A 25,378-nucleotide genomic window follows, 5' to 3' on the forward strand; every position below is an offset into this window, starting at 1 on the left:
AAATATATAAGCGAAAAAAAAAATTCCAAAACACGAATTTTTCCAAAATTTAGGAGTGGAAAAACTGCGATTTTTTCGAAAATGCCCCCCCCCCTCTGTGAGAACCCATATCTTCCCTTCAAGGACACTTTTGCAGCTTTTCTGAATAACTTTCAACTCAAAATGAAAGTATCGGCTGAATTTGGTCCAAATCTGTCAACATTTCTTTTGAGCCATCCATTCGAATGAATATATTTTTGACAATCCAATTTTAGCCTCTCTGTATAAAACATCTCCTCCCACCCCTCCCCTCCTCTCACGAAATAGAAAACATAAAATGAATTGATAAAAACGGTATTAATATAACGATTGGTTGCTTATCTGGTAAGTTGAAGGAGTTACGTCATCTACAAAACTCAAATCTTTATAGCTAATTTAGAAAAAAAAATCGTCAAAAATTCAACAAAAAAAAAGTTTGAAGAATTGTTATAATGACAAATGGAATTGCCTATTTTCAAAATTGAGGGGGCAACCTTGATTCAAGGTTCTCAAATTGTGTTTGCCCCTGCCCCTTTAATTTTAAACATGAGCGATTTGTCTTGAGGGCCTTTTTTGTTCGTCCATTGGGTCAAAGCAGTCATTTAAACCATCCAAAACATTTTCTCTCCATCTGTAAAGAAGTTATATGTTTATGTACTATTTTTTGAAAAAAAATTATCAATTTCGAAAAATTTGCCAAAAATAAAAAAATATGTAAGTATTTGGATCCTTTGAATAAATTTCCTAACCTTTAGTACTCGAGTGGACGAATCAGAATAAGAAATGTTGCAATGACAAATTGCAGATCCTTAAAATTGAAGGGGCAAACACAAGAATTTTCCAGCTTCAAGTCACCTCAAAATTTGGACATTTTCAAATTAAGTTGGACCCTTCAATTTTGAAGATGGGAAATTTCATCATTTTGTAAAACTGGAAGTGGAAGAGAAGGTCTCAAAAAAGATGCTATTGAGAGAAAATCTGAAAAAGAAAATATGTAAGTACATATTATGCATTTTTTCAAAAATTCTCACTTCAACTTATCTTTTTTGAATTTCTCTAATTTTTCAACTTTGATGTCTCTGCAGGGAGACAACATTGATTCGGGAAGGGAGGAAACTTTTGATTTGAAAAACGAATTATTTAAAAAAAAGTGAAATTTAAAGAATTTTTTCACGAACTCTGAAGGTTTCCAGCACATTGTCTGTTCGGAGAGGGAGGTGGGGAGGGGGAATATTTTTAGGGCTTGAGCAGTGGGAAGAAAATGTCAAGTATGTATTTTGGATGAGGACCCACCTAATTCACAAGGTGTCAAAGATAGAGTGACTATAAAAATGTAAAATGAGCAAATTTTGACAATCCTTAATAAAACTTCAAAATAAATTATGTATCTCATTTTTACCATGGTCAAAAATTATTCATTATTTGTTTCTAATAAATTTTATACCTATTTTCATTTTTTTTTTTTTTTTTTTTTTTTTTTTTTATCAATCGAACACTATATTACAAGATCATTAAGGTAATGCCTGGTTTATGATCTTGAAAATTTTTTGAATTTACTTAAGTACCTTCATTCCAATAAATTATAAAATCCGTAAAAATATTTTCCTCAACTCCCCATAAGACTCAATGCAAAATTCATCTCTTATCTCGAAATAGTAAGTCAGATACCATGGATTACTCGAAGTAAAATTCATTGAAAAATGTATAAAAAGCCTCTGTAAGTCGAATGTTGCCAACGTGTTGCCTCTATAATTCGAATTTCTTGTTGAAAAAACTTGTAAATTCTAATCTCTATTGATGCAAAGTGCAAACCCTTTTTTACAAGCACATATGGTTCATCTTCAATGGCATATTGTACGATTTCATTCTGTACTTTTATCTTTTCTGCCCAGTGCCCATTCACACAGGTTTGTGATAGAGATCCTAGCAATTGTAGAATAGATATTCATCTTATCATTTGTCAGTATCATTCAATGAACATTTGTTCGAAAAAACTTCGCTCACTAAAAAGTTACCAAAAACGAATCTCTATAACTCAAACTTCTCTATCTTGAAAACTCCGATAGCTCGAAGTCAACTCTTTCTCCTTTCAATCGATTTTTTAGAAAAATAAAATTTTGTTTATTCAAATTTTATTGTTCAACGAATTCGTAAAATCAAATAATTCACAAAAAATTGACACAATCAAATTTGTTTTTTGAACCAAAAAATTCATAATGAAAAAAGCAACTTGGAGCTGGATAAAATTCAAAATTGCAATAATTGAAGTTATTCAATTGATTTCCTACCGTTTTCTTCCAACATAATTCAACCCAAAAATTTGGTTGTTGAAGTTTTTTTTTTTTTTTTACTTTTTTCTAGATCTATTTTTTTACTTCCACATCTGAGAAATAATTTTGAAAAAAAACTGGCTCATTCAAAACAATCATTGAGAAATTTCTACTCCCACCCTCTTCCCCTAAAGACAGTTACCAATTTTTAATTATGTTCAACAATATTAATAACATATCGAAAAAAAATTGCATCTGTAGGTATAAAATAAGTTCAGAAGTGAACCAAAATCCTATCGAGTTGCATAAAATCATCGACAAAAAATCCAACAATTAATAACGAATCTATTTCCAATTTAAATAGAATGAAATGAAATGATCACAGCATTGCTTTCGTACAACATTACTTTACCCATTCATCACAACAAAAAAATGAATTTCGTTCTTTTTTTAGCCCAAAAATGAGCGATTTTAACTTCTCAGATCTATTCACGATTTTCTTTTCAAATAATTTTAGACAAAGGTTTAATAATATCACTGACACAAATGAATCCAATTTTCTGAAACAAAAAATTCGGGAGAAAAAGAATTAAAATCAACGTTGACTTTACAAATACGATCTATTTTACATCGTGTGACAATCAATACTCACTTCATCCTGCAGCTGCGAAACGCTGACTTCCAAATACTTGGCCAATTTGACCGGATCGAATAAAACTTGCATACATTGTAGAATAAAAACCAAAAAAACATCGTGAAAGCACGAGCAAAATTTCACAAACGCTTCCCTCTCGGAATCCAACCAGGTAATATACTCTTTATCGTAATACGTGGCCAAAACTCCGGCCACATTTTCCAAAGACGTTTGTAACGTTTCGGTCACCGATACGATGCATCCGCTCGGAGTGCAAAATCTTAGATCATTGAACGCTGATAATATAGCATTGCAGTATTCAGCCAATGGAGGGTATTGGAGCAGAGCCAAGGGCGGATTTAAGGTCTGACGATGATAAAATAAATAAATTCGGGAACTCAATAAATAACGTAATAACTTGACTGAAAAACGGTTTCGACATACCTGAGAATCAGATTCCAGTTCATTTTTCAGCAACAGCGAGTTAGTTTTGGACGATTTCGATACCATGAATTTATTCATACTCGATTCGAATTTCTGATCGGCTTTGGTAATAGCTGATTTGAAATTATTTTCCGAAGTTGAAACGAACGAGGTGATAATTAGTCCTCTGAAGTCAGCACCGATTCGACCGAACGATTGGCCAAAATACATACATTGGTCTAATAGAGAATCCAACGAACTAGCAGAGCATTCGGGTAAACAAGAGTTCACTGTTAGCAAGAAATCGTTGATCTGTGAAAACAAATCATCGTTAATGGTGTCCCGAAAATGACTATGAGTAACAAAATCACGATGATATTTCATTACTTACTCGTTTATTGAGCCACGATTGGAAAATGGAATTTTTCATATCATTTTGACGAGTGATTATTTCATCATCTGTGAACACAGCTTTGTATTGGGTCACGATATTGAATATATTCACGCGAGTTAGATCGATAACCGAACTCAGGTATTGATTTTCTGTAAAATAATGCCATAGATGAGTACATCGATGAACCAATGGAGTAAAAATCATCGTTGAATGCGAATTCACGATCAAACTTACTATTATCAGAAGGTATATCCGAAAGTAACGCATCGAGCCATTGATTCCGAGCTTGTAAAAATTTCAATCTGAGTTCAACTTCCGAAAATATATTCATCCTACGTAAATACCCAACAATCTGTAGACATTTAGGTAACGACAAATCCGTACTCAGATGTCTCAGTAAATGACGCATCAATTCCCACCAACTTTTATCCACATCTTTGGCGATAGTCTAATTTAAAAAATAAAAACTCATTAGTGACCATATTAATTCAATATTTCGTAGAAAAATTCCACTCACAGCGATCAAAGGTATATCTCCATGCTGACTCGATAAACGTTTAACGAACGAAGTCAACAGAAGAGCTTCTTCGTACAATTCACTACGAATACAGGTGTTCATAAACTGAGGAATTTCCAATATTTGTAGTATTTCGCCATTATTCGATAGTATCATATTATTTTTAGCTTTTCTATCCTTTATATCGGTCGAAACGTTGATAAATCGGTCACTTTCTTCGAGAAGTTTGGGTATTTCGTTTATACAAGCTTGCAGTTTGTTTTCCACCGAACATATCTGAAAAAGTAGGACGAATATATAAAATTTAACACGATAAATACATCGCAGATTCTTGCGTTTCTCGTCAATAAAATTAACTAACATCTTTATAAATACTATGGGAACAATCGGCAGTCTGAATGAATGATTTGTAATTGGATAAAGCCAGATGTCGAAGTTGGTTGTTAACAGAAGTCGTTTCATCATCTAGAGCTTTCTTCTCTTTACCTGGAATTGAGACAAGAGTTGAAATTAGAATAAGGTTTTGAAATCTATCGTGAATAAGACAAAGTTGAAGCAAAACTAACGTAGTTGATCGATATTCTGAGTTCCCAACTTATGAAGGTATTTGATGAAATCTGGATTATCTTGGTATTGCTCTGTAACCGAAGAAAATACCAACGTTAGACTTGGGATTTTTGCTAGAAATACTCAAAAATGTATACACTTACCGGGTACTCCATCAGGAAACAAGTGGTTTATGAGTTTTTCTGTATCTGCATCGTAATCCATTGCCAAGTCAGCTGTGAGATGGTAGAAAGAAGTAATCGAGTCGAGCTGATTCTTCAACACGAAGAAGAGGGTTGTTCTATCAGCAAAGCATTACTTGCCCAATTGTTTTTACAAACGAAGATTTTATAAAATGAAAAATTTCACGATCATGGATTATTTTCATTTTTCAAATTTCAAATTCAATATTCAGGAATCTTATCAGTTATCAGGTCAGTGAAGTCAGAAGTGGTGGAGGGCAAGGAGGGTGATGCGACGGATGCGACACGGACAGCGACACTAGCGCGACACAAGTTACTAATCTGAGAATGTGGATCGCTAGTGTGCCATTCACATTTTTGATTTTTTTTTCGGTAATCACTTAATTAAACTTAATCAGTTAATGAGTTAATCAGCTGGATTTTGGGGATGAAAAGTTTTAAAATAAAACTTTTAGCTTTAGCTTCTCGCTTGAAATGTCAAAATTTAGACTTTCAACTTTGGGTCTTATTAGCTCAGTTCACTTTTATAGTTACTAGTTAGTGAGCGTAGCTTTTGCCTTTTGGCCACCTTTGCCTTTCAAATTTCAATTTCAAATTTTCTAATTTCAATTTCAGCAGTATTTTTACAAAATTTATGGTTTTTTTACCCATCTTTCAGCTTTAAAACTTCGGCTTTTAGCTAGAATTTTTCACATTGAAACATGAAACTTGAAAAATATTCTTCAATCAAAAAACTACGTAAAAAGTTGCAAAAATTTTAATGAAATTAGAAGGTGGAGAATGAAGATTGGAAAATAAAAGGAAAAGGAACTGACTGATTCCATAATCAAGTACTAGATATTTTCAAATTTTTTGAAATTGATATTTACTAATAATTCGGAACTCAAATTCAGAAATTAGTTTGTACAAAAGCTATAAAAAAACGAATCTTTTCGCCATCTTTTAACTAGGCACTATCGAAGCTTAACCTCAACTATTACGCTATTTTGGCTCATTTAAAATTCGCCCAACTTTCGGCTTTTAGCTTTTCAGTTTTCATCCCTGCTGGAGTTTGCTGGAGTGCTGGATATACCCTGTGAAAATCAACCAATGAGGTACGAGAACAATATCATCTCGTGTCCTCACCTCACTCTTCTCCGTACTAACTAACCGTTGGACGCTGAACCCTGGGGGCATGATCTCGTCAATTGTTGCTGATATTCTTGAAAACGACGCCGACGCCGATTAATTAGTCGCAAATTCAAAATAATTATGAAATAAAACGTTATAAGTAATTTGCATAAAAAGAGAACGAAAAGATCGTCGATTTCTACCCACAAGGTAATATTTTTAAAGTTTTAATTCAGGTTCTCTTTATATACGTGGTACCTAATATTTTAGTAATGCTATTATTTTAAACAATATCAGAATAATTTCAAGTTCTGTGCAATTAAGTATATGTATTTTGTAATGTAGATGGAGAAACCAGGTATAGGGGATGTGGTGAAAATACACTATCGCAAACTAGAATCGTTATCTAAGAATAAACAAATACCAGAACCACCAGCAGATAAACGGACTAGAAAGCACCACGAGTATAGTTTCCTTGTACAAAATGTAAACACATTCAACGACGAAGAAACGATTTCAGCCAATCTCATCTTTCCTGAGTTTCCCGACGATTATCTCATAACTACAAGTTATAAATATTTCAGCAAGGACAACACCACATCAAGTATCTCCGCTCGGCTGATTAAGCGTTACTCTCAAACACAAGTAAAATACCTAACCGGTTTACAATTTAGTTACATTACTTGTAAACAATCAGTAGGGTGCGAAACTGACTTTGACTAGGATTTTAGTTTTTGTGCTATTTCTCATTTTTTACTATCGAATTATGATTTTGGAGCCACTATAGCCCCTTTGGACACAATCATTGTCTTTTACCGTTTTTTCATGATCCTTTTGCGCTGGTTAAATTTGGGACGTTTGCGCACATTTCCTGATTTTTCAGAGTTTGTAATGAGTGACCGAACTGAGATTGAGAAGAGCAACCACCAAAATTTTATGTTGTTTCATTTTTCGATATTCGATGAATTTTTGAAAATTAAAACACTTGGGCTATTTTTTGTAAATAAATATCAAAATTTGATAAAAATTGAGATTTTTTCCCACATATATTATAACGTCTTATTGTTGATCTCTTTTATCAATTTTTAGAACCTCTTTCAGCACATTATTGGAGGATATTCACCTTAAGGCGTCTGAGGAGGTGATCGTGTCCATGATACTTTATGCACTTATAGCACCTTAAGGTGAATTTATTCATTTTGAGCTGGCGTCAATTGTGAAAAAGGAAAATTCATACATATAAAAATCTGCTAGAGGCTCTAAAAGGGTTCAAAACCATCATCAATCGATTTGAAAGGTAAAAATAAGATTGGAACCAAATTTAAAGTTTTCAATGAAAAACCAGGCATTTGAACGAAATTCAGCGATTGAAATTTGTTTTGGTGGGTTTTTTTTAGGGTGCTTTTTCGACTCTGTTTTGGAATTTTTTCACACTTTTTTGACCTCAACAACAACCCTAAATTCCATTTTGAAAAACTCAAACCAATAATGTGCAGACTGCAGAGGAGTCCAAAATTTGGTAAAATGCGAAAAAAATTGATTTCGCATTTTTTATTGTATTTCCTACTATTTTTTTGTCAATATCTCCCCCGGAGAGGTGGTAAAAATTTTTGAAAAAATTCACGAGGCTAGATTTCCTCCGAAAAAAAGTACATAGTATTGTCACTGAGGGCAACGGGAGCGTGATGAGAGGGGAAAATATTTTGAGTCTATTAAACTAATAGCTTTTTACGTTTCAACAGCCGGCATCGGTGGCAGAGAATTCCTCGGAGAACCCAAGAGAGCAGCGTCAAGTCAATGGCACCCTCGACAAAACACAAAATTCACCAGCCCAAATTGAAGAAAGCAAACATAATGGAATTAAAAAACAGGAACAGTTGGAAAATTCGTCACAGGGATCAGGTCTAAGAATAACGGATAGTTTCAGTATACCTCATCCTGAAAATGATCCAAGTATCGCTAAACTCGATTTACCAGAAAATGTCAGTGGGTATGTGCGGCGGTCGGCCATTACCTTGACAGAAAGTAAAGTCAAATTCTACGAGTGTTTACTGAAAAACGCAAAAAACCAACTAGAAAGGTGATTTTTTTTTTATTTTATTCTATACGAATGCATGCAATTTAAGTATGTGTGTGAAATAAATGCATCAGTGGCATATCCAGCTTTCTACATAGCCCCTCCTTTCATCCTTATTTTGCTCTACAATTACTCATCTAAAAGGTTAGTTTTGATATAAAACCATCCCGAAAAAAATTCAAGACCCCTTCCCTCCACCCATCTCGAGTAATATGACCGTATGCGCTTAAAATTCAATATTTTTAATCTACATATTAGATTAGGAGCGTATGTGGATTTTTTTTCAAAAAATTTTCACACTCAACTTTTTTTTTTGAGTGGGGTAGGGGCAAAATTTTCGCCTTCAGTGACATTTTGGAAACTCCGGTGTTCTAAGGGTACGTGAAGTACTAAATTTTAGCTTTCCAAGTCAATCTGGTAAAATTTTGATTTTTCCTCATCTTCGAGTGAAATTTTGATTTTTGAAAATTCACGAAAATTCAAAAAATGCACACTACACTTTCAAAATGTCTGCTTTGATCTACTTACGAGTGGAGTAAGAATGTTGTATGTTTTTCAGAATGAAGGAGAAAGATGCAAAGGAAGATCCTGAAGACAGGTTGGGAATGATAAAAGATATACAATTAAAGGAACTACAAGAGGAGTATTTCAAAAAGATGTCGGATATTTTTAATGACGAGCCCGTCGAGCCATACGTATTTCGCAATTTATGGGAAGACAGATATCCAGTATTAGACTTCACAATGGAACAGCGTCTACCATTACTCATCATGTTCGAGAAAAACACCGAGCACCAGCAAGCTTATCGCGAGTACATGAGGGGCACCTCAATATTCAAACTATCAGATCAGAGACAAGTTTATGGTTCCTTGAATATTCCCATGTGGTAAGTTATACATAATTAATGTACTTACATCAGTTGGAAATTAAAATGTTTGTAACTTATCTTTGCAACGCCACTGAGGTTATCACCTATTCAATGTACCTACATATTCGTTTTATTATACTCATTAGGGAGGCTGATAAACCAGATATTGAAAAACCAACAACACTGAACGGTGCCAAGAGCGTGATAAGATTCGCTCTGCCATTCAGGAATACAGCCGTTCTAATGTATGCTTGTAGAGGCTCCAGCTGTCGATTTTATCGACCGACCCGTGAAGCTGTAGAAGAGCATGAAACGAAAACTAAACATTTCACTGAACCAGAAGTGTGCATTATACGAGTATTTTGTTTTCATTTTACGTGATTTCTGCATGAAGACCTACATTTTGAATTGAAAGTCATTCAAAAAAAAAAAAAAAAATAGCCTCGGATACCTAATCGTTTATTTTTGGGTGCATTCGTGTTTTGAAATTTTTTCCTTCTGAGCTAGTTCGAACAAACCACGACTTTTTTGAAAATGCCCCTTGGCCCTTCAGAACCCATATCTCCTCTCCGAAGGCACCAACGGAGCTAAAAAATTTCCAAGTTATCTTTCAACTCAAAATAAAGGTCTTCAATAAATTTAGCCAAAATCCTCCGACTTTTTTTTCTTTTCGTGATCCACTCTATAATGTTTATGTTAGAGATAATGATGAATTATTTTTTCCTTACAGAAAAGAAGATCGAAGAAGACCAAAAACGAACTAATGGCACATGCGAACCAACAGCAAATAAAACGCGAAAATCAATACTCATCCGACGAATCCGTCGTCGAAGTCGAAGTAACCCAGTCAAAAGAAATTATCGTCAAAAAAAATCGTCGAAGATCGAGAAAGAATAAAGAAACCGAATCCAAAGTATTCACAAAAAAACTGAAAATGGAAGACGAGCACAATTTATCGTCTGACGAATCTGTTCTCGAAGTCGAAGTTCCACGGTTAAAGAATGGTACGAGGGGGCGAGATTCTGGAGAATCAAGTAAGAAAAAATCTGCATCAGAGATCGTACCGGTGAATAAAAAGGAAATGAAATGCGAAGATTTATCCGACGCTGAATCTATAATCGAAGTCGGAATCGGGCTGTCAAATGGAATAACGACGAACACCGTTGATTTAGGGGTACGTTATATTAACGTTTAATGCGGAAAATTTTGAGTTAAAACTGAGCAATTTCGTTCTATCTGTCTGTCAGTTTGGCCTGTTGAGGTCATTGCCCCAGGTGTCTGGACTCTCAAGGTCATTCACCTACCTGTCTAGCCTCCCAAAATCGTTTACTTGCCTATCTGGCCTCTTAAGGTTAGTGACCTGTCAGTATGACTTCCCAAGATCGTCTGTCTGTCCGCTGATTGACCTCTTAAGGTCAATGACCCGTCTGACTGGCCCCTTTAGATCACCGACCTACCTTTCTGGCATCTCGCGGTCATTTGTCCACAAGCCTGGTCTCTTAAGGTCATTGACCCGTCAGTATGGCTATCCTAGGTCATCTGTCTGTCTGCTTGTCTTTCTTCTAAAGGTCATTGATATCGTCAATTTCCTCAAAACTTTTTCTACCTCCTGAAGTCCACCTAACCCCTACCCCACAATCGTGGCAGACTCGAAGACACATTTTTGTAAAATCAAAAAAATTACCTCAAAATACGAGTACTTATTAGTTTCAAATTCAATTTTTAGCAAAGATTTGCACTCACCTGAAACAAACAAAAAAACACAATAATTATTTATCAACCCATATTGATTGAACATTATACCTACATTAAACTATTCAAATGAAGAAATTTCAAAAAAAACAAGGAAAAAGAAATTTGTGATTTATTCTTATATGTAGTTAATACGTCGCGTCTGCCTTTTTTTTTCTGCAAACAAAAACTTCGACTAGATGTTGTAGGGAAGGACCTCCTAAGGAATAGTTTTTACCACGAAAATGTAGGGTGGTAAGAGGGGGGGTTTGGATACCTCAACAGTCAACATGTCAACATTTTCGAAAGTATACGCAAAAAAGACTAAAATAACAATTTTTAAAATTGAGATGGGCTTGAAAATGATGGGACCGTCGAGAGAAGGGCCTGTGATGAAAGCAAACGTCGTTTTTTTAATACTCAAAACACAAATTTTCAAAAACTTTTGCTCTCGAATTCGCTCGGACCTGTTCTCTTTTCTTTTTCAAAATTACCATCTCAAAAAAAAACTTTCAAATTCTAAAATGTTAAAAGTCAAAAAATAAACTCCTTGCATTAAAAAATTATTGTTTTTAGTCCTCTCAAAGTGCAGACTTTCAGAAGTTTTCGCCCTCGTTTCGCTCGAGTCTGTCCGCTTTTTCCAAAATCAACTTAATTCTAAAAAAAAACATCGTTTTTAGATCTCTCGAAATCAAATTTTCAGAAACTCTCACCCTTGTTTCGGTAGTGTCAATTTTTTCCTTGTTTTAAAATGAAAAAAATTCACACTTGGGCCCCCAAAAATTCAAAACAGAAAATAAAAGTTTTCATGAATCATATGAATGTGATATCAATTGGCAAAATTGGTATCCCCTGCCCCCACGTCCCACGTTCCCTCTCAATAGGTGAATCTCTTTATAGTTTCGTCCCTAAAAATGGAGGCAAATTACATTTGCCCTCTCGAAGGCCCTGTAAAATGGTGCCAATCGATTCGAGAGTCAATTTTAGGAGGTAGACGAAATTTTGAATAATTTGTTGCAAAATTTGGCAATAATGTACCCGCCTATTAAAATTTCGCGAGAAATTCAAAATATTTCGACAAAAAGTATTTTTTGATACTATATTGAAAGATTTTGAGTTTGAAATTTGGTCACGATTTTCGATATGTAAAAAAAAAGGATGCAATACAACCCATCAAAATGTATTAAAATTTTTAGAGAAAATCAAAAATTTTTATCACCTTTTTTTGCACTTTTGAAGAATTTTGAGCACAAAATCGAGTTAATATAGGTACGACAGTGCGACTAAAAAATTCGTAATTTTTTGCCTTACGTAAACCATTTTAATGGGTAAAAATTTCACTAAATTTTGGACTCAAAATTATTCAAAAATGCTCCTGATTTTCTTTCAAAATTTTAATCACATGACACTTCTTCAAAAATTTTGAAAATCATAACCTAATTGAGAGCTCAGAACAGTCGATGAAATTGTTTGTTAAATTCTCAATGCGTTAAAACTCTTCTGAATAAGTCGACCTCATTTTTGAGATAAAACTGCTCCGGGTTTGCTCAGAAATGTTGGCCATCTTTCGTTACAAAGCACCTTCGTTAGAAAAAATCAAAAAAGTGAAATTGAAAACGAAAATCTTGGAATGATTTTTAATATTTTTTTTTGCTGCGTCAACGCTCAAAAATAAAATCCTAAGTATAAATAACGTACTTTTTCAAGAAAAATCCTCCCTCGTCTGCCAAGCAATGTTAATTTCCCTTTTCTGACTGGATATCAAATTAAGTAACTTTGTAAGATTTAAACCATGTAAGTAACCTACATATTACGTCAAGTGTGCGTTTTTTTTTTTTTTTTTTTTTTTATAAACCTCACGAATGAGTTATTATGTAAATTCCTCAGCTCAGCTGAATCCTTTTTTGTATTGTATATATTTATATGTGTGTTTGTGTTTTTCTATTTTGAATTTTTTCAGAACTGTGCCATTAATTCTACTTAAGCTGAATAATTTTTCCTATTTCGATGATTGGCTGCCTCCTTTCCCTCTTTCTTTTTAAATTATTAATCATACGTTACAATTTTTTGTCGTCAATTATGAAAACATGATGGTATTATTTTTTATTGTTTTTTGTGTTTTATAATTTTTGTATGTACAATAAATAATTTATTATGGAAAGAACAGTTTTTCTTCTTTGGTTTTTTCTTTGCACAAGATGAATGTGTATGTACCGCATCATAATTCATTTCTGGTTTCTCAATGATCAATTCAATTAATTTTTCAAAAATCATAAGTGATTTAAAATTTATTTTTCAAACCGCTACTACACGACAGGTAACCGCCAACGGCGCCAACCAGCGACACCTTGGCACGAGTTACTCGTCCAAGAACGAGGATCGCTAGTGTTATACACTATTCACCATTCTATTGGTCAATATTTTACAATTTTATTGCACTCACGTGAGTTTCAACCAATGATATACGAGAATGAGAAACACCAAAATGTTGTTTGATAGTTATTTGAGCACCACTGATTCATGTGTTGCATTCTACCGTTTATCACTTATCAGTAGAAATGGAATGTTAGTTTATTTATAGTTCGTCAAATAATGCTAACGCTCAACACCGCTTTCAATTTTACAATATTACAAGTAAAGTACGAGTACTTGTACTGTGCAACAAAATTTAGATAGTTGGGAGAAAGGAAACACAACTTGCATCAATTCACAACCCAAGGTACCTAATCTTTGAATAGAAATTTTAGTTTAGGTAATTCAATATCTACCATTGTCGCATTGTGACTTTATATGTTACCTATATCTATATTTTATGTAAGGTGGGGTAGGTCCGAATTACTACTGTAACTCTAGTGCCTAGAGGTTTGCACATTCCGAACCGCTACCCAGCAGTGACTTGAGGGTACCTACTACCCCTTCTTCACCATGACATGAAAATTTTTGGAATTCAGTTCCATTTCAAATGTTTTTGGTTTAATTGTATTTTAGTCCGGCATATGACAATAGGAGTAATTGCACCCCCCCCCCGCCGATCCTCCGGGACAACATTTTTCTTAAAGGGGACATCCTAAGGAACATTTTAATGCAAAGTTGCCAAAAAAAAAGTTGGCCTTACTTACAAAATGGCGGCTATTTTGATTTTCAGGTCCGCCGAAATCGCAGATTTTGTGTTTTAACATAGGACTTGCACAAACTTTTTCAAACTTTACAAAGGTAGATCGAAAGATCATGCAAAAATTTATCACCTGTCCAAATTTCAAGTGCTAAAGTGCGTTTTTCGATTTTTGGTGAATTTTTGAAAATCGAATTTAGGCCAAAAATGAGGGAAAAAATCAAAATTTTACCAAATTGACCAAAAAAGCTGAAATTTGGGATATACCCTATTTTCGACATGCCAAATCGATTGGAAACGGTTTCAACCCGTTTTGAGCAGTTCTGGAGCCTCCAGCAGATTTTTGAAACTCGAAATTCCCACAAAATTCCATCAAATAGGAGTTGTAAAGCTAAAATTCATTCTAAAAACTAATTTCAATACGCTACGAAGTATTGCAGGTGAATGTCAAGTTGTTTTGGAGCCTCCAGCGACTTTTTGAAAATTCCTGAAGCCTCCAGCAGATTTTTGAAACTTTAAATTTTCACAAAATTTCATCAAATATAGATGGAAAGCTGACATTTACTCTACACTCCAATTTTAACATCCTCTGAAAACGACTTCTGGTGGATTTCAAGTCATTTTAGAGCCTCCAGCTACTTTTTTGAAAATTACTGGAGCCTCCAGTAGATTTTTGAAACTTGACATTAATTTATCAAATGGAGTTGGCCAGCTGAAATTTACTTCGCAGACTACATGGATGGTTTCAAATGGTTTTAAAGCTTCCAGCTATGTACTTTTAGGAAATTTCAATTTTCCAAAAAAACGTCATACAACCTTTCAAAAAGTTGCTGGAGGCTTTAAAACGACTTGAAATCCACCAGCAGTCAACTTCGTAGCGTATTGAAATTAGTTTGCAGAATGAATTTCGACTCTCCATCTTGGTTTGATAACATTTTGGGGAAATTTCAAGTTTCAAAAATCTACTGGAGGCTCCAGTAATTTTCAAAAATCTACTGGAGGCTCCAGTAATTTTCAAAAAAGTAGCTGGAGGCTCTAAAATGACTTGAAATCCATCAGAAGTCGTTTTCAGAGGGTGTTAAAATTGGAGTGTAGAGTAAATGTCAGCTTTCCATCTCTATTTGATGAAATTTTGTGAAAATTTAAAGTTTCAAAAATCTGCTGGAGGCTTCAGGAATTTTCAAAAAGTCGCTGGAGGCTCCAAAACAACTTGAAATTCACCTGCAGTACTTCGTAGCGTATTGAAATTAGTTTTTAGAATGAATTATAGCTTTACAACTCCAATTTGATGGAATTTTGTGGGAATTTCGAGTTTCAAAAATCTGCTGGAGGCTCCAGAACTGCTCAAAACGGGTTGAAACCGTTTCCAATCGATTTGGCATGTCGAAAATAGGGTATATCCCAAATTTCAGCTTTCTTGGTCAATTTGGTAAAATTTTGATTTTTTCCCTCATTTTTGGCCTAAATTCGATTTTCAAAAATTCACCAAAAATCGAAAAACGCACTTTAGCACTTGAAATTTGGACAGGTGATAAATTTTTGCATGATCTTTCGATCTACCTTTGTAAAGTTTGAAAAAGTTTGTGCAAGTCCTATGTTAAAACACAAAATCTGCGATTTCGGCGGACCTGAAAATCAAAATGGCCGCCATTTTGTAAGTAAGGCCAACTTTTTTTTTGGCAACTTTGCATTAAAATGTTCCTTAGGATGTCCCCTTTAAGAAAAATGTTGTCCCGGAGGATCGGCGGGGGGGGGGGGGGTGCAATTACTCCTATTGTCATATGCCGGACTATTTTGTTGTTGTTTTGAATTTGTTTTCAAATGCAGATTTCCCATATTTTAGTTTTTCGCATATACCAGACGAACCACACGTCCTGTGAAAATCTGGTAAAAGTGATCTCAAAGAGAATTAAAATTCTCTACAATTTTGCTGACATGTAATTTTCGTAGGACGCTCTGTTTTTGAACCACACGTCTGCTCCACTGAGTGAAAGCTACTGTGTCAATCGCAGGGCTGTATACCGAATTACCGATATAAATACCAAAATACCAATAATGGTAAATTTTGAATAAATTTACGAATACCATTTTACCAATACCAATTAGCAGACAGACGAAGTACCAATTCAGAAAATAGTACTGATTAACTTGTTGAAATAGTAGGTATTAATACCAAAATACCAATACCAAAATAATTTTCAATGATATTATTTTGGTACCTATTTTGAATTTTCATAAATTGGAAAACTTGTAATATAAGTAACTCCAAAATCAAGGTGTTTAAAAATATATAAAATTGTAAGTCCCAAAAAAATTTAAAAAATTTTGAAGTTTTTGATTTCTTTATTATTTTGTATTGAATTTTCATAGTCAATTTTGGCCTAAAAACACACATTTCAATTCGGTATTACATTCCCTATTGACAAAAATTGTGCGTACAACATGCTGAAATGCATGCTTTTTTGCATATCACACACATATTGTGTGAATTTGGACTTTTTCAAAAAATCGCATACTATTCAGCCAGTGAATAGCATGCTTAAAAGTAAACCAAAAGTATGTACAAAAAGTACAAAAACAGCAGAAAAATTGCTCAAACTCACTGGCAATACTATCTACCGATTAATTGTGAATTTTAAGACATTCTAATAGATATTTTTTTTTTAAAGTTTTAAAAAAAATTTTAAAATTTCCGGCGGGTGCGGGGATTGATCCTATGGTTCCTGCGATGTGTGGCCGCTTACCTCACTCAGACACCTCCAGCTTAATAGATTAGAGGTTATTTTTGCATAAATGTTATCAATTTTTGGACTTAGAAAAATTTTTACTCACTGGTGCATTTTAGAAAATACTTGGTTGCTAGATTGCTTCTGTTTAGCATGCGAAAATGTATATTTTTAACGCGATACTGCACCCTTTTACACCAGTCCAAAATCACACACTGTTATGCATGCTTTTCAGCATAATTTTGTCAGTAGGGTCGGTACAATACCAATACTGGATACCAAAAAAAATCCATAAAATACCGAAATACCAATACCAAAATAACATCTGTATTGGAAAATACCAAAATACCAATACCATCTTGGGTACTGTATGCTAAATACCAATACCTGATACCAATACTGTTTATGTTTATCGGTATACAGCCCATGGTCAATCCCACTCAAATTTTTACCATAAGTAAAGAACCCTTATGGGAACCTACATAATAAATTTGAGCCATATTGGTTCATTTGTAGGAGAGTAACAGGCTAACAGCCAGTCAAAAGTTGAAATTGTGAAAAACGCATTCGGACTTACCCCAGTGCATTTTACATTTACACAAACAATTTCAGGATAATACAGTAAAAGTTGCTTAATGTTATAACGTTTGTCCCAGCCCAATTTAATATCTAACATTGAGCGACTTATAACACAAACCAATTGAAAAAAAGTGAATTTTTTGTCACTAAATATGTAGTCATTGAACTAAAATGTTGCAAAAATTGAGAGAAAAAGTGTTGAAAATAGGTTGAAACGTCGAAAAGTTATGAAAAAAATATTGAAAGCGATGTTAATCACAAAAAACGTCTGAAATTTCAGAAAACTTAGGCAAAAACTGGGTGAAAAGTGTTAACAGGGATGTTAACTGGTTTTTAACCTTAACCTTGGTACATTTTGTGCGGTTTTGCAACATTTTTAGATTAATTTGCAACGATTATCAATGATCTGGTTTTTTTTCAATGTTTCGAGATATTTCATCAGATTTTGGTTGTTTCAATTTCATTTCAACGATATTTTGAGCAATTTTTCAAAGTTTTTCTCAATTTTGTCAATTACTGGCAAGAAAAAAGATTTTTTCACGTTTTTATCCAAATGGCAAAAAGTGAGATGATTTTGCAGCTTTAAGCCAAAAGTATGGCAATAAATCAAGACTTTTTTTTTTTTTTGGAAATTTTGACATTTGAGTAAGAATGTTAAGTGACTGGCAGAAAAGCGAGATTTCAACAATTTATGAATTTAAGCATAACACAGAGCTCATTTGAAAATTTTTTAATATTTTTTTCAATTTTTTTGGGGAAAATTGAAACTTTGTGTAAAAGAGCAACATTTTTGACTTAATTTTTAGCAAAAAAAGTGAACCTTTTTAGAAATGTTTAACAGAAAAGTGAGACTTTTTGGTGATTTTTCACATATTAGCCTTGAAAATCCCATGTTTTAAAAATTTGACTCCATAAAAAAAAACTAACCGTAACCCAAATTAACCGAAAAAATTCCATCAAAAATCTGTAACCATAACCATAACCGCAACCTTTATTCATCTATCAATTTTTACCTAAACTGTAACTGAAATAATAAAAAAAAATGTAAAGGTCAACATCCCTGTTAAAAACATACCTACATGTAAAAACTATGTCAAAATGCAAAAAGAAACGCATTAAAATCAGTTGAAAGTTGTAACATTATCCAATGTTTTAATTACAATATGATAATAAAAGATCAGGACCAAATGATTTTAATAACATAAAGCGATTTATAACATTAACCATTAAGTATAATAATAAGCGACTTTTTACATTCGATTGTATGATTGTTTAGATGGAGGTGCCAAAAATGGGGGATGAGGTTACGATCCCGTTTGACATGTTGACGTATTTAGCTGCTACTAATGTGATACCTGAGCCCCCTTCCCATGTGAAGGGTAAAAAAAGGAAATTGTATCGCTTCATCATAGAGCGATACAACAGCGATGATGGAACCATTCAAGCTGGTCTTCTGGAACCTCTGTTCCATTACAAAATAGTGTTGAGCTACAACTATTTCAGTAGTGCCCAGCTCATCATTAAAACACCAAAAAATACGCGGTCACAGTCCAAGAAGCGTATGCCCAACTGTAATGTACGAAAGAATTTAAAAACTTGATTTTCTTGGCGTAGAAAACCTCGAACTTATCGAGTGTTTTGTTTCAACAGGTGGCATTCGCAGCACAAAATCCAGAAGTATCAGAAAGTGGCATCCTCCTACACGATCCTACCCAGATGCAACAAAATATGGAAAATCCATTAGGTGAAGGAGTTCCACAAATATTGACCAGCTTCACTTTACCTGAACTGGAAAATGATTCGAGACCACCGCCTAATACAAATGCACCGTTCAGTTTTAATCTGCCAGAGAACTCGAGCGGACAAGTGTTGAAAATGGCCATTTCTCTGGCTCAATCAAAAGTGCTACATTATGAAAATTTAGCGAATAATGCCCGAAACCAACTCGCAAGGTGATTTTTTTTCACGTTTTGTACGAATCGACGCAATTTATGGGTGAATTAATCACTTTACGATCGATGGTAATCTAATAGATTCATCTACAGGTTCAAATTCACTCTAACTTTGCTCTGGTTTACTGCATCTGCGGCTGCAGGTAGCAATTATATTCCATTTTTGCGGAAACAAAAAACTAGGCTACTGTAGCTTTTGAGGCATTGTACTGTATGTACTTCGCACTGCATGTTTTGTAGAAAATATTCTGCTTCTGCTTCTTTCTGTAGATAATTTTTTATGCCTAAAAAACATACCTCTTGTTATAATACAAATGTTGTATTTCAGATTAAAAGAGAGACATTCAGAAGACGATCCTGACGACATGATTGGAACGATGAAAGAGATACAAATTAAAGAATTGACTGAAAAATATTCAAAAAAGATGTTGGATATTTTCAACGATGAGCCAGTGATGTCTTACGAATTTCGCAATATAAAGGACGACAAATATCCAGCTCTGGACTTTACGATGGTACAACGTTTGCCACTCATTATTACCTTCGACAAAAATGCCGAGTATGAGCAAGCCTTTGAAGAATATATGAAGGGGACAACGATCTTCAATTTATTAGATGGAAGACGTGTGTATGGTTCATTGAAAGTACCAATTTGGTAAGTTTTATTAAATTTTTTATAGCTGTATGATTAGTCTTATGCTCTTTAAACTTCAAAAATCAAAAACCGGGGAAAGTAGTTTACTTGAAAAAGTGCATAGAATTCGAAAATGACCTATGTTTTTCTCACAAAACAATACAGAGGTCACTACGAACTCCTGACCACGAAAACAACTCAAATTTAAACAACTCTCTCTGTTTTTAGCCAAATTTTTGTAAAAAATGATGGCTATTGCGGTAGGCCCACTTTGGATAAAAAGGTCAGGGGTCAAAAATTTTGATAGTTCTCGACGTTTTGAGCTCAAACTAGACGATTCCCGGTGTGTCAGTTTTGATATATATTATATTTATTTATTTATGAATACACGTACCTAGTACCCTACCTTGTGGTGCCCGGGTCTTTTATGGTAATTGTGGTGCCCGCGTACATAAAGGATCACATATATATGCATGATAAAGGTGTTTTGGAGCAGTTTATTTTTTGGGGGTTTTTTAGTCATAGTGGTGCCCGTTATATAAACTTGGTACTTGTGGTGCCTGCCTCAAAAATTTTTTTTCACCTTAGAGTGCATTTCATCAAATTCTACATCGTTTTATATAAAAAGACCTTGTGGTGCCCGATTTGGGCGCCACAAGCCCAAAACCGGGCACCACAATGACTACGTATACTTAAAACGGGCACCACAATGACTAAGTTTAAATCTATATGTGACCCGCTCTGACAAAACCGACCATTTCGACAAAATTTCAAAAAATGTTTTTTTCTCAAAAATCTGATCTTTCAACCCTTAAAACTCATTTTAAACATCATTATTTTGGACACTTTTTTTTGTCGAAACGGTCGGTTTTGTCAGAGCGGGTCACATATATAGATATAAGTTTCAGTATGATGTTGATTTTTACATTTTATGACCTGGAACCTGTTATAATTGATCAAATAAGATCAAACTTGAGGAATAGGGTTCTTTTAGGACCTGGAATGGACTCCCGAAGTCTTAAGGGCCAAAGTTGAAAATTACAGAAAGGTCATTTTTTTGGAGGGGCATAATATGGCCCCAAATGAACGAAAAGGGTCCAAAATCATACCATAGGTTAGTACCTCCATTGTGATCAACATATCCCAATTTCAGCTTCCTAGGTCATCCCCACTCCATTTTAGCTGAGGAAAACCACATTTTACCCCTATTTTCGACCCCCTCACCCCTAAAATTGAGCTAGGGGGTCCAAATTCTCAGCATACAATAAAAGGGTGCCCTTTGAGTGCTTTTTGCAGGATTCAACCTTCAAAACCCATTTGACCTCTCTCCAGCATCAAAAAAGTGGATTTTTGCGTGTTTTTTGACGTTTAGCCAAACCTACAGACCCTCCAAATTGACCTAGAGGGTCCAAATTTTCACAGTACATTGGGGGGTGTACCGGAAGTGCCTTTTGCAGGTTTCAACCTTCCAACCCCATTTGACCCCTGTCTAGAGTAAAAAAATTGGATTTTTTCATGAATTTTACGTGTTTTTTGAAAATTTTGACAATTAGTCAAGCCTACAGCCCCTCCAAATTGACCTAGAGGGTCCGAATTTTCACAGTACATTGGGAGGATGTACCCGAAGTGCCTTTTGCATGTTTCAACCTTCCAACCCCATTTTTACAGAAAGGTCATTTTTTTGAAGGGGCATAATATGACTCCAAATAAATGAAAAAGGTCCAAAATCATACCATTGGTCAGTACCCCCATTGTGACCAACATATCCGAATTTCAGCTTCCTAGGTCATCCCCACCTGATTAAGGTGGGAAAACCCACATTTGACCCTAGTTTTTGACCCCCTCACCCCTAAAATTGATCTGGAAGGTCCAAATTTTCAGAATACAATGAGAGGGTGCCCCTTGAGTGCTTTCTGCAGGATTCAACCTTCCAACCCCATTTGACCCCTCTTCAGGGTCAAAAAGTTGATTTTTGCGTGTTTTTTGACGTTTAGCCAGACCTACAGCCCCTCCAAATTGACCTAGAGGGTCCAAATTTTCACAGTACATTGGGAGGGTGCACCCAAAGTGCCTTTTGCAGGTTTCAACCTTCCAACCCCATTTGACCCCTCTCCAGGGTCAAAAAAGTGGATTTTTTCATGAATTTTACGTGTTTTTTGAAAATTTCGACAATTAGTCAAGCCTACAGCCCCTCCAAATTGACCTAGAGGGTCCGAATTTTCACAGTACATACAATGAGAAGAGGTATCCGAAGTGCCTTTTGCAGGTTTCAACCTTCCAACCTTATTTGACCTCTTTCAGAGTGAAAATGAAATTTGACTCCTCTATTAACTTGGATTTACTTTTTTTTATGACCCTTAAGATCTACTTAGGCACAAATTTTCAATTACTTTTCGTGGAGGTTCAAATTCATTTGAACGAAATGAAAAATTAATTGTTCGCGAACACGTGAACGGAAAAAGCTGAAATTTGGTTCGTACTTTATTTTCGATCTCGTGAGTCGATTGGTCGTGTTTTAGAACCATTTTGGAGCCTCCAGTGGATTTTTGGATTTTGGTCAATTTTTTCCCAAGTTTTTAAATATCTGACATGATAAGAAACAGCAGAATTTTCCCCGAATTTTCAGACCCCAGCATGATGTAAATTTCAGACAAACCCTCGACACACAAAAAACATATCCATGTCAAAAGTTGAATCGATTGATGGGGTCATAGAGATAGTAAATCCCAATTTATAGGAGCTGAATTTCATTTTCACCTCTTTGACATTTTTTCAGAAACTTAAAGCTAGAAATCTGATGAAGGCTCCAGAATGATTTCAAATCATGCTCAATTGAATTCGAAGGTCGAAATAATAGTATAAACCAAATTTCAACTGTTTGTATTAAAATGCTCAAATTTTTATTTTTTCATAAGATTGGGCAAATTTCAATTTCTAAAAATTCGTCAAAAATTGAAAAAATGTTTGCTGATGGTGTATTTCAAAGTTCCCTTTCGATCTCCCTTTGACCAGTTCAAAATTTTTTGTGCTGGCTGGGAGGCTGCCACACTTCACTTGTCAGGTTTTGTTCATGAGTCATTCTCGCCACAATTTTCTGTAATATGTAAAATCTTGGCTGAGCTGAAATACTCTTTTCCTTTTTATTCGCCTAGGGTTATCTTTGTAACTCGATTAATGTTTCATTGTTCCTTAGGGAATCTAGCAGTAAAAGCGCTGACAAGCCAGCAACGTTGAAAGGGACCGAGAGTGTGACAAGATTTGCTCTGCCATTCAAGAATTCTGCCGTACTGATGTACGCTTGTCGAGGTTTTAGTTGCCGATTTTATCGCCCAAATCGCCGAATTGTTCGACAACACGAGATAGATACTGGACATTTTATTGAACAAGAAGTACGTATCAGATTCGATTTCACACATTTTCTTTGTTTTCTACGCAGGTATGTACGTATTTGGGTATTTTCAAATACTAAATGACGAATTTCCCCCCCCCCCCCCACAGAAAGGACCTCAGAAAGAAAGTCCATCGAAGAACAATAACGAACTCGTAGTATCTACGAATAAAGGAGAGGTCAAGCATGAATATCGATATTCGTCCGACGATTCAGTGGTTGAAACAGAAGTGACTCACGCCCGAGAAATAACCGTTACCAAAAATCGTCGCAGATTCAGAAAGAGAGAATCCGAATACACGGAATCTCCTCAACAGCAGGAAATAAAACGAGAAGAAAGGCGGCGCTCGTCTTCTGAAGACTCCCTCATCGAAGTCGGTGTTTACCAACTGGACAAACGTGGCAGAAAGAGGCCTTATGTAAAGACAAAAGTATCCACAAATGGACCTAAGCAAGAAACGAAGACCGAACAATATTCATCCGACGATTCCGTAATTGAGGTTGGAATTACACGGCCGGATGAGAATGGGCCTTAGAAGCCTGATTCTATGTAGTTGGTCATTTTTGATCCGTTTATTTTTTAGAATCAAAAAATGCATTTCGCTTCTGAAATTTCAGATAGTACTTAATACATTATTTCTGCACATTCTTTCAATCAAGCTCCGTGTCGGGTTCAAATATTTCTGTGCTAGTTGAAACACCTCCCTTGTAAGCAAAAATCAAAAGAATAAGTAAGAAATCAAGACATTTTCAAATCGTACATAATTTTCTAAAAATGAGTCTTCGTAAGTTGGGAAATGATTACTTCATCAGGTATGCGTGTGTTTTTTGGGAACCTCGCAAATGAGCCACTCTGTAAATTCCTCAACCTACCTCTTGTGTTCTTTTGACTTCTTTTTGGAATTTTGGCGAATTGTCGAATTCTGCCTAGACTTGAATTTGTTTCCTGCTCTGATGTTTGAGCGCTTACCTCCCCTCCCCCCTTTCGACCTGATCTTGCTTAATGGTTTTTAGTCACGTATGTACATATAAGTGCAATGATATGTAATTGATATTTTGAATTGTTTTTTATAATCATAATTTAATTATGTTTGTTTTGTTTCTTGAATTTTTATTAATCATAAATATTTTTTTATTGAAAGAACGTTCTTGTATGTATTTTTTTTGACCATTTTTTATGAATACGTGATTCGCATCGTACATAAATTTATCAGTCATCACTCATCGATGGATTTTAGGTACCTACCTACAATTTTTCAAATCATTATAATTTCTTTCTAGCAAACATTTCCACAACTTTGTACTTTCAAAGTGTCTAATAAATCCGCAAAAAAAACACAAAAGCACAAAAATAGTCGAATATAGGAATTTCTTCAGAAAGCACGAAAATTTCTTTACAAAAATGTCTGAATGCCGAGTGGATGGAATTACCGTATCGTTTTGGGGACAATATTGAGCGTGATTACTGATTTGAAATTGCTGAAAAAAAAACAAAATCAAGATCACGGAATGACTTACCTACCTCAACATTCTTTGGTTTTAAAATTCGACTAGATATCATACAGGAGGGCACCCTGAGGAATAGTTTGCACCGCGAAATTGTAGGACTGTGAGAGGGGGGGGTTTGTATGCCTCAACATTTTTGAATATATACGCAAGAAAGACTTAGATACTAATTTTTGAAATTGAGATAGACTTTAAAATGATAGGGCCATTGAGAGGGAGACAAAAGGCTAGTTTACTCCAGTCTACGCTTTCTGGAGGTCCCCGAAAAAAAGGGTACGTAAATTTTTTAATTTCTTTTTCAAAATTAAAATCCTGAAAGAAAATCTTTCAAATTTTAAAAACCTAAAAATAAACTTCTCGCATAAAAAAATTATCGTTTTTAGCCCTCTCGAAGTGCAAACTTTCAAAAGTTTTCGCCCTCGTTTCGCTCGAGCCTGTTCTCTTTTTCTTGGCCTCTCGAGATCAAATTTTCACTTTTTCAGAAACTTTCGCCCTTGCTTCGCCCGGGCCAGTTCGTTTCTTGTATTCAAGTAGAAAAATCCACATTTGGGCCCCGAAAAATCCTAAACGGAAAATAAAAATATCAATCGGAAAAATTGGTATTTTTTCCTTAAGATTCTTTTTAAATGTCATTATTTTGTACACTTTTTTTTGTCGAAATGGTCGATTTTGTCAGGCGGGGTCACAAAC

The 25,378-nt window shown here is 34.8% G+C and overlaps 3 protein-coding genes across 4 annotated transcripts; 2 read left to right on the forward strand and 1 right to left on the reverse strand.

Annotated features, from left to right (window-relative positions):
• Positions 1-2,613: 2,613 nt before the first annotated feature.
• Cog8 (conserved oligomeric Golgi complex subunit 8) lies at positions 2,614-5,256 on the reverse strand. Its single transcript, XM_065365298.1, has 9 exons — positions 4,967-5,256; positions 4,823-4,894; positions 4,618-4,742; positions 4,257-4,532; positions 3,974-4,187; positions 3,737-3,888; positions 3,367-3,657; positions 2,941-3,288; positions 2,614-2,848 (listed from the first exon to the last, which is right to left on the reverse strand). Exons 1-9 carry the CDS (start codon positions 5,025-5,027, stop codon positions 2,792-2,794), a joined length of 1,596 nt encoding a protein of 531 aa, XP_065221370.1. The 5' UTR covers positions 5,028-5,256; the 3' UTR covers positions 2,614-2,791.
• A 733-nt stretch (positions 5,257-5,989) lies between these two features.
• Positions 5,990-12,955, forward strand: LOC135847286 (uncharacterized). Of its 2 annotated transcripts, none has more exons than XM_065366752.1 (7): positions 5,990-6,325; positions 6,461-6,760; positions 7,858-8,195; positions 8,752-9,078; positions 9,207-9,417; positions 9,791-10,234; positions 12,752-12,955. In XM_065366752.1, the coding sequence occupies exons 2-7, from the start codon at positions 6,461-6,463 to the stop codon at positions 12,773-12,775; spliced, it is 1,644 nt and encodes a 547-aa protein (XP_065222824.1). In that variant the 5' UTR covers positions 5,990-6,325; the 3' UTR covers positions 12,776-12,955. The 2 variants fall into 2 exon arrangements, with proteins under 2 accessions (XP_065222824.1, XP_065222825.1); XM_065366753.1 differs by having other exon boundaries at positions 6,036-6,325; positions 9,207-9,402.
• A 371-nt stretch (positions 12,956-13,326) lies between these two features.
• On the forward strand, positions 13,327-24,326 carry LOC135847090 (uncharacterized). The gene is made up of 6 exons (XM_065366496.1): positions 13,327-13,510; positions 18,485-18,784; positions 18,859-19,160; positions 19,489-19,815; positions 22,988-23,183; positions 23,293-24,326. Exons 2-6 carry the CDS (start codon positions 18,485-18,487, stop codon positions 23,716-23,718), a joined length of 1,551 nt encoding a protein of 516 aa, XP_065222568.1. The 5' UTR covers positions 13,327-13,510; the 3' UTR covers positions 23,719-24,326.
• Positions 24,327-25,378: the final 1,052 nt, after the last annotated feature.

The sequence above is a fragment of the Planococcus citri genome, chromosome 5 (assembly GCF_950023065.1).
Source record: "Planococcus citri chromosome 5, ihPlaCitr1.1, whole genome shotgun sequence".
NCBI lineage: Eukaryota > Metazoa > Arthropoda > Insecta > Hemiptera > Pseudococcidae > Planococcus > Planococcus citri.

What these genes read in the sequence shown, in the direction of transcription:
- Cog8 (XM_065365298.1), bottom strand. Translation starts at nt 5,027, where the DNA reads ATGGATTACGATGCAGATACAGAAAAACTCATAAACCACTTGTTTCCT. An exon ending in AACTGGAATCTGATTCTCAG is followed by an intron (nt 3,289 to 3,366) that starts GTATGTCGAAAC and finishes TATCATCGTCAG; the next exon opens with ACCTTAAATCCGCCCTTGGC. An exon ending in TTTCGCAGCTGCAGGATGAA is followed by an intron (nt 2,849 to 2,940) that starts GTGAGTATTGAT and finishes TTTTTGTTTCAG; the next exon opens with AAAATTGGATTCATTTGTGT.
- LOC135847090 (XM_065366496.1), top strand. Translation starts at nt 18,485, where the DNA reads ATGGAGGTGCCAAAAATGGGGGATGAGGTTACGATCCCGTTTGACATG. An exon ending in GCCCGAAACCAACTCGCAAG is followed by an intron (nt 19,161 to 19,488) that starts GTGATTTTTTTT and finishes GTTGTATTTCAG; the next exon opens with ATTAAAAGAGAGACATTCAG. An exon ending in TCATTGAAAGTACCAATTTG is followed by an intron (nt 19,816 to 22,987) that starts GTAAGTTTTATT and finishes ATTGTTCCTTAG; the next exon opens with GGAATCTAGCAGTAAAAGCG.
- LOC135847286 (XM_065366752.1), top strand. Translation starts at nt 6,461, where the DNA reads ATGGAGAAACCAGGTATAGGGGATGTGGTGAAAATACACTATCGCAAA. An exon ending in TCCTTGAATATTCCCATGTG is followed by an intron (nt 9,079 to 9,206) that starts GTAAGTTATACA and finishes TATACTCATTAG; the next exon opens with GGAGGCTGATAAACCAGATA. An exon ending in CAGAAGTGTGCATTATACGA is followed by an intron (nt 9,418 to 9,790) that starts GTATTTTGTTTT and finishes TTTTCCTTACAG; the next exon opens with AAAAGAAGATCGAAGAAGAC.